This window comes from Toxorhynchites rutilus, chromosome 2 (genome assembly GCF_029784135.1).
Source record: "Toxorhynchites rutilus septentrionalis strain SRP chromosome 2, ASM2978413v1, whole genome shotgun sequence".
Taxonomy (NCBI): Eukaryota; Metazoa; Arthropoda; class Insecta; order Diptera; family Culicidae; genus Toxorhynchites; species Toxorhynchites rutilus.
In genome coordinates, this window is record NC_073745.1 from 217,271,646 (window position 1) to 217,280,378 (window position 8,733).

General features: G+C 39.4%; 1 protein-coding gene across 1 annotated transcript; it reads right to left on the minus strand.

The window, feature by feature from the left end:
* Positions 1-823: 823 nt before the first annotated feature.
* Positions 824-2,793, minus strand: LOC129766656 (UDP-glycosyltransferase UGT5-like). The gene is made up of 3 exons (XM_055767235.1): positions 2,384-2,793; positions 1,736-2,319; positions 824-1,683 (listed from the first exon to the last, which is right to left on the minus strand). Exons 1-3 carry the CDS (start codon positions 2,631-2,633, stop codon positions 952-954), a joined length of 1,566 nt encoding a protein of 521 aa, XP_055623210.1. The 5' UTR covers positions 2,634-2,793; the 3' UTR covers positions 824-951.
* Between the last annotated feature and the right edge of the window lie 5,940 nt (positions 2,794-8,733).

Genomic DNA, 8,733 nt, shown 5'->3' on the forward strand with positions numbered 1-8,733 from the left:
CTCTCTGAGGGGAGGGGAGGACTGCCATACAAATGAAACATACATTTCTGCATAATTCAAGAACTAATCAAGAAAACTTCTGTAGAACTCGAGAAGGAATCAAGCAAATGGAACTAGATTTTGGGCAGGACGAAGTTTGCCGGGTCAGCTAGTGTCCATATAAAATGAAACGAAAACTTGATTCCTGGTGCAAAAAGTAGTTACACCATTAATGGACGGTTGATTGCTTACCCACTGTGAACTCACACCAACGAACTTCGACAGTTATCAGGTATTCTATGTTATCAGGTATACTATACGATACAAAAAAAAATCTAGTCCGCCTGTAGTATATGTCAAACCACGATGAACTCAAACATCGATACATACATGCGTGATACATGAAAGAAAGAAACTTATTTTGGGGGAAGTCACTTCAAAACGCAATGAAGTCCATTTGACGGGGAAGGATAAATTGATATAGTCGAGTCGTAGAGTGAGATAGCAACTAAACGTCCAAATGTCCGTTGAGTCATGTTGACTGGATACGATTACTCTATAACAGGTTATCAAAAATGAACGCTTCTTTCCGTAAATTGCCAGAAAGATGGGAAAATGTAGTGGCTAGCAATGGCTAATACTTCAAATAATTATTAATTTATTTTACTATTCAAATAAATCTGTTTTTCATGCAAAAAACGAAACGAATTAAGTTATGCACCCATTAATTTGAATAAATTTATATAATGTATGATGGTTTCTCAGTATATTCCACATTATCTATCTCACCAATATATACCAAAAACACGATCAATGAAAATGAAGAAGGAAACGTCATAATCAGTGAGGTAGTATAAATTTTACAGATTCTAGTATATTTAACTATAAGATTTTCGACAGAAAGCACCAATAACGATTTGTATATTTATCTACATCACTTGAATCTCTTAATGAGATTCGATCAAACCACTATTATTCCCGCTTATTTTTAAGGCCCCGTTTTAAATTTGAGCAAAGCGATCTCAAGGTCAACTTTACCGTAACGTATAAACCACCTAAAATCAACAGCACAATCAGCAGCATCAAAGCGTACACATCCAACAGTCTGTACTCGAAGAATGATAAGTCCAACGCGGAGGAACGCATGTGCGGCGCGCCGTTATGTCTGATAACATATTCCACCCAGAAGACCGCTGTTTTCGCCGGACCCATCGGTTTATCGCGGAATCTCCTCGATATGAGCCGAGCGTTTGTGGCGAAAGAAGAGTCGTTCAGAATAACGTTGATTGCTCGAGCAATCGATTCCTCGCTCAAGTCTTCAAATTCCACCGATACCCCGTAGCCGGCTGTTGCGGCACGAGCCATATTGAGCCGTTGATCGCCATAAATGGGAATTCCAACCATCGGCTTGCCGTGGTACAGAGCCTCCGTCGAACCGAGAAGTCCTCCGTGCGTAAGGAATAGTTTTACGTTGGGATGAGCCAGAATATCATTTTGTGGCATCCATTTTTTAATGAGAACATTTTTCGGTTTGTTAGGAAGACTAGTGTTCTCGTATTTCCATAGGACGTTCTGTTTTAGTTTGCCAAACACATTTATGATAGCGTTACGCTTTTCCTCAGGAAATTTGCATCCTTTCAACATCGAACCCATGCTGAAATAAATGGCCCCATGTTTTGAAGCATCCAAAAATGTTTGAAGGTCCTGTGAATAAAATGATTGAATACATTGTCAGATTATTCGCTGAATTGTATACCTCGGGTAGAGTTTTGGGTTCCGCAATTTGTATTCCTCCTATTTCGATCATATTCGGCGCATAAGGATGTGGGAAGCTCAGACTAAAGTGTTGGTTAAGCAGTGCCAAACTGACGTTTTTCATAATCTGCTCTAGCGATTGCGTCGCGTTTGGGAAGTACTTGGAGTACATTTCCACCTGCCTCGGAAGAAACACATTCTCGTAGTAGAGACGATCCACGTTCCACAGCAACGTGTTCAGAAACCGCTCCCATAACGTCATCCGATCGGTGTAGCGGAGGAATGTGTGCGGAATTTGCGAGTAAGGATATGGCGTCCCGACAAGATCGTTTGCCCACATGGATGCTCCGAAAGGTGAAAACACAATGAGAGGAGCCTTGAAGTGCTGGGCGAAACCGTAGAGGACATCACTTGCGAAACATTCCACAATTACGGCGTCAAACGATTCATCAGAATTCAATAATTCCCTAACCTTCGGATGCGTCAAAATGAGCTCTGATAAGCCTGGCCCGATCTGTGTGTACAACAGATAAAGAACTTTCAAGTACAAATCATTGCGGTATTGGAAAAGGTCAGGTTCAGAACCTTGTGAGGAAACAAAACGATTGAATAACGTAACGTTCTTACAAATCCATCTCATCGACCTTACCTCCTTTGTCAAAAACCAATTCCTTCAGTTCGATATTTCGATAATTAGCGGGAGCTTCCTTCCAACTGTGTGCCGCGATAACCGTTACATCATGACCTGCCCGATTCAACGCTTTCATCAATCCTTCACCGATAGCGTAGTGTGACCATCCTGCTGATGGCAGAACGCCAAGTATCTTTGCCCCTTCCAAAGCACGGGGGAACGCCACCAACCAGCTCAACAAAGCTACTATTCCTAAACGCCCGTACATTATGACAACCAAAATTGAACTAAATTCGCGACGCTAGCGCGAAATCACGGTCAAATCAGCCATACTAAATTTAGTGTAGCGGCATGATGCGATTTGAAATGTTGCCATACAGTGAATCCTCACGTACGCTGTACGAGTCTATTTATACATTTGATAACTGAAAACACCTCGAGAGGCAGACTGCACTATGGATTGAGTTCGGCTCTGACCGCACATTAAATTCAATGTTGTCATACTGATAAGAGCTACTACGATTAAACGTCTGTGATTATAGAAGAATACACTGCGAAATAGGGAAAGACTTTGTTTGATCAGACGCAGGAATCCACGATCACGTGTCAGGTGATACACATATTGAGAGAAGCACGCTTTTGGAACCGAACTTGAGGATGGGTTGATCAATCAATTCCCACTTTCGCTCCGTGATTGACCCGAACGAGCTTCAGTGACTTGAATTTAAAATAGTCAACAACAACATTGCTCTCTGTTCATTTTTTCACATGGGAAAGACCGTTGAGGCGATACTCGCGGATTCAGTGGCGAAATTTACTCTAATTTGTTTATTAACGTGTTGTTAATTTGGCATGATCACAACACCTACATATTACCAACACGGGCTGAATGAAGGGATCTCCATTGCTCGTATAATAGTATTATCATCTGAATCGATGTATCGTGAAAGCACTTCAAGTACCATAGAAAACGTGTGCAATGTATAAATAATCTGCGAATAAACATTTGCAGTTTACAAAGAACCGCTAATGTTCTCAACTACGCGGAAGCCATTGAAGTTTGAAGGTACTCGCAGCATTTATCGTAATCAGCTCAAAACTATTACAGCGGTAGGAACAGATTGCTCCGGTGCTACGGTACTCTATCTTAGCATATGCAACTCAAACAATACACTTTATAATTTTGTTGGTTTCCATAAAGATAAATTCTTCCCTCGCGTGTAATCACTCAAATGTTCAAGTAGATCGGGAGTGAAGTGTGTCCTAGTGGGAGCGCTTTGTATCTATTAACACTTTGACGCCCGCACATTTCGTAAAGAAATATCCGCTTGGCGCCGGCACACAGTGGTCCCTGAGAAAATTTAGACGGCCAAAACTCAGATTGTTTAGCTAAAAACCTTATTTTGGGTAGACTTTCATTTTTCAACTCTGTTTCACAAAAAAAACAAAAGGGGGGAGGGGGCCAAGGGGGCAGAGTTCTAAATTTTTCATTTTTTATCGTGTTTGGTATCAAAATGTATGTTTTCGGATACGCAGAGTTCATTTTTCAACTCGGTTTAACCAAAAAACTGATGCGATGCGAAGGGGCATTTGCCGAGGGCGCTGACCCTTTGGGGCGCCAAAATCCAGGAATTTCGAATAGAATTTTTCCTACAATTATATTTTCCAATTATCATCATGAGTAGTTGCTTCTGTCCGTACATTAATAAAACCAATAACCTCTCTCTGATTTTCGCAAAATTGAAACACGCTTCGCATACCTGGGCGTCTCTCCATGCAATGCAAAACAAATGCATGGAGCAAATAGAGAGGGGCGGAGGGGCCGCCGAAATAGGCCGTGAATGGCCGTACGATGTTTTACAGTTAAAACCTGTTTCAATTAGGATTTGATCGCATAAAGCAGGACATTCTACAGCATAGAAATAACATACAAAAAAGAGAAGGATGTTATTTTGTAGGTTTATCAGCTTTAAGGTTAAAAAACATGAAAATTCGTTATTCGTCATCTGTTCGGATGAATTTTCGAACTTTTCTTGTGGTTTTGCTATCTTCTTGGAAAAGTGGTGCATTTGAATTGTATTTTTGATGGTTTGGCCACAGAGAAATTGTCCAATATCTCTCGAAAATCCGAACAATTTGGTGGATTGATAGTTTTTTCAATGAAGTCGATTTTGTTCTCCATATACCACTTGATGCCATCCCGGCTGTAATTGCAGCTTGTCAAGTCAGGCCAGAGCTTCACTGGACCATTGTGCGATAGAATGAACGCCAAAATCCTGTTCTGAAGACACTTCTCCTTGAAATTGTTGCCCCAGTGATGACAACCATTGTCGTCGTTCACAACTACAGACCCCTCGCCAAATCATCAACTTACGGGCAAATGTATCTACGTAGACAAATTTGAACTTACCCTACGCTTGACAAGGTAAAATTTGTTACCGACTTTTTGTCTAAAAATCTATTTTTACGTAGCGTTCTGAATCATATTTCGGACAACATCATATTTTGGACACTTTGTTCTAATATCTTGAAATGCTTAATGCACTGATGATATAACTATTAAATTAATATCACAATTGCTTCTTTAGTGTAATCCCTTGGTTTCACTATCATTTCATATGAGAACTACATTTGAATTATAACGTAATCGGCAAAAATCTAACAACACTACTCATTTTTTTTTTATCCAAAATATATATTTTGTAAGGCCATATGACGTCAGCCTAACGGGGCCGGGAGTTCAATATTTTGACAATGTTTGCTTACAACTATGTTAGTAATATGTAACCGATTACTCGCGGTTGACTCGAGGTTAGTATTACAAGTGTTCTCATAATTGGTATGTCGCAGTCTTCGATGATCTGTACGTGTGCCCGACACGGGATACTTCCTATTGGGATGCAGCTGACCATTAATCAGCAACGCCCCCCTAGTCTGTACCCCATATCTAGCGTGGTGCGTCTTCCCGACTCGAGGAATCCAGGATAGAATGGTCACTAGCCGGCGCAATGATCAGCTCGTGTAGAGTTGTCATGAGCGGTACAACCTTTGGCTCTTGTTGAATGATCAGTGGACTGCACAACCTTCGGCCCGTGCATCTGTAAAGAGTGTGTGTATGTATTGCCGCGACTAAGTAAAAGTTCATCGATCGGATAGGAGGGATATGAAACAGGGACACAACGAAGGAAACATCATTAAACGTTGACATCGGCGTTTATGAGGAACAGGCATAGATGAAGCAGAAGATCAGGATCCCGGCTACCTAAGATATCCCGGACGGGGATATCCGATTGTCTGCCTTGTGCTCTCAGTGCTCTAGAGAGCTGAGAGCGAGCAGCATGGAACCGGATACACGACCAGACAACATGCTCGATGTCGTGGTAGCCATCGCCACAATCACAAAGATTGTTTGCTGCGAGCCCAATGCGATAGAGATGCGCGTTTAGGTTGTAGTGATTGGACATAAGCCGAGATATCACGCGAATGAAATCACGACCTACATTCAATCCCTTGAACCATGCACTCGTCGAGTTGGAGTATCAAAAACCTTAGGGATAATCGTGTGTAACCAACGACCGAACTCATCACCACTCCACATGCGCTGCCAACTTACGAGCGTATACTGACGAGGAATGTGGAAAAATTCATTATAAGCAATTTGCCTTTCAAAAAGTGTGCCTTCTGAAGCGCACTACTCATTATCGTTTGTGTTTGACGTTTGCTTAGCGTGAGCACGTAAAATTTACCCGTTCATCAATATTTAAATTTCTCCCGTGTTTCATCAATTCTCATCATCGTTAAGACTCCTATACTCGCGCATTGGTCTGTCAGACCGAGAAATCAATAATTCGTTCATTTCTCACAAGATATCAACACTACGACTTTGCGATTCTCTCTAGCTTCGTTATTCGTCGTTCGTCATCGTTTAGCGTATCGCATGTGTTAGTAGAAAGGGGACGTGTGCCACTTTTTTAACACTTTCGGTCTGACACACCGACGCGAGTATAGGAGTAACTTTTTTGGACAAGTGCCTTTTTTCATATTCTAGAATATTGGTGAATGAAATGTATAAATTAATGTTAGTGGCATGGAATATTTATTGAATATAATACATAAGATTATTACCGGACTATTCTTATTTAATTTCAGTTCCTTTTGTAACTGGACTGAACGGATCCATATATTAACTATTCGTCGATATATTCTTTGTTAGATTCATACGTTCAAAAGCAGAATAGAAATGTTTTATTTTCGTATAGTTATTCGCTAAATATAATGGTCATACATATACACACTTGTGAAAGAATTTCACTTGTGGAAGAATTGTAAAAAGTAAACTATAAACAAATCGGTGGCTTATGGTATTTTTTAACAGTTACAGTTTCGGGGATTTTTTTAAAATGGACAATATCGACAAGAAAAGAAGTAAAAGAAAAGGAAGTTTCTAGAAATCCTTTTATGTAATCTTTTTATGCCCATCTAAAAAAAGACATTACTTCTTAGTTTACCAAGAATACAGAGACAAAGAATATTAGAAATATGCAAACATTATATTCCAGAACACTTATCATCTGGTAATTATCTAGAAGGTCGTAATACATTCTTCTCTTCGAAAAAAAAACCGAAAACACGCAACAACTGCATGAAATGTAAAAAAATATGTTTGTTTCGAGCATGCAGTTATGCTATGATCTGATCCTTGCTCCAATGAAACCACAATCGATTAATACGTTTTTATGTTATTTTATAGTTCTTTATACTTCCATGAATTATATTCAGTTGCTTACTTTTAATTAATAACAGTGAAAAATTTGAATTTCGTTATTTGTGTTGGAGTATCAAAAATTACTCTGTTTTGAGGAGGCTGAATTAGATGACTAATAAAACTTAATAAAAACGATGAAAACATATTTTTTGGAGTTTTTTCATTCAATCATACCCTCTTCTTCAAATAAATGCCAATAAAGCCTGAAAAATACACAATGGCAACATTACAGAGAAGTTCAATTCTCGGTCTGTGACACCGTGCGCGAGTATACGTGTTATGATTTTGCACGCGAGTACAGGAGGGTTAACAGTTTACTGTGATTGCTTGGTAAATGTTTCGCAGTTGACTATAAAATATAATCAAATGTAATGTAATTTTGGTCCATAAAAATACAAAATAGAGTGTCCGAAATTTGAATTCAATCTGTCCGAAATTTGATTTATTGTCCAAAGTTTGATTTTTATTCGCTTCATTTGAAAAGCATTTTATTCGATGATTTTTTTTATGTTTTCAATCAAATAGGTAACAAAGTGGAAAGCTTAAAGGCATATTGAACTAATTTATTGAAAATATCAACCAAATAATACCTGTGCATAAAGTTTAGATCTGTTTTCTGCATCAGATGCCTTAAGTGTCCGAAATATGATTCAGAACGGTACCCTATGATCAGAAAGTACCGGGATTTTTTAAATGAAACAAAATAGAGTTAAATTTCAGGCAAATTTATTTTATCTCTTTCAAAATACGATTCATCTGAAGCAACACACATGTGTCAACGCTTGACCCAGTCCTCCATGCATCCCTGGTAGGCCAACGGAAGGACGATTTTTAGTTCCCTTGTAACATTCTCCTTGATCTCATCGATCAACTGAAATCTTTTTCCACGAAGTGGCAACTTTGACTAGGGAAATAAAAAAACCGCACGGGGCCATCAGATGAATACGGTGCTTACTCGGTGGTTTTTACTTGATGTTTGGTCAAATATTTCAGCACAATTCTGGCTCGGTGCGATGGCGCGTTATCATCATGTAAAATCCAAGAATTGTCGGCCCACATTTCTGGTTGTTGGCGACGTACAGCATCTCTTAAACGCTTCAAAAAGGATAAATAATATTCTTTGTTGACTGTCTAGCCCGGTGGAAGGCAGAGGCGTCTCGTCCGCCTGTTCAAACTGTTCATAGGACAGGTAGACAATCTCAGAATAGAGTATATATTATTTTACATTTGTAACATGTATGAGGAATTATCGAAGGTATTTTTTTGTGATTTTTTCCCGAATTTTTCTTATCCCGAATATCCTTATGATACTTTCTATTTTGGTGGAACTCAAACCCACCGTGAAGAATATAATCTGATAATTACATTTGAATACACCCCAACCCGCGCTCAACACAGCTTTAACGCTACGAAATAAGCAGTAATGACTACCGGATTCAAACCATTCATCTGAACCCGCCGTCATCCAAACACAGGGCAAACACAGTCAACTACGTATGAAACGATCACTACTACTAATGCGCCGCCTTGCGTAAAAATGACGTTTTCGGTTCAAACGTTGGAAAATACACACCACCATTCTTCAGTGTTTGTTCGTAGTTGT

Coding starts and splice junctions, on each gene's coding strand:
- LOC129766656 (XM_055767235.1), bottom strand. CDS start 2,633: ATGTACGGGCGTTTAGGAATAGTAGCTTTGTTGAGCTGGTTGGTGGCG. Junction 2,320..2,383: donor ATTGGTTTTTGACAAAGGAG/GTAAGGTCGATG, acceptor TTTCCTCACAAG/GTTCTGAACCTGACCTTTTC. Junction 1,684..1,735: donor AACCCAAAACTCTACCCGAG/GTATACAATTCA, acceptor TTTTATTCACAG/GACCTTCAAACATTTTTGGA.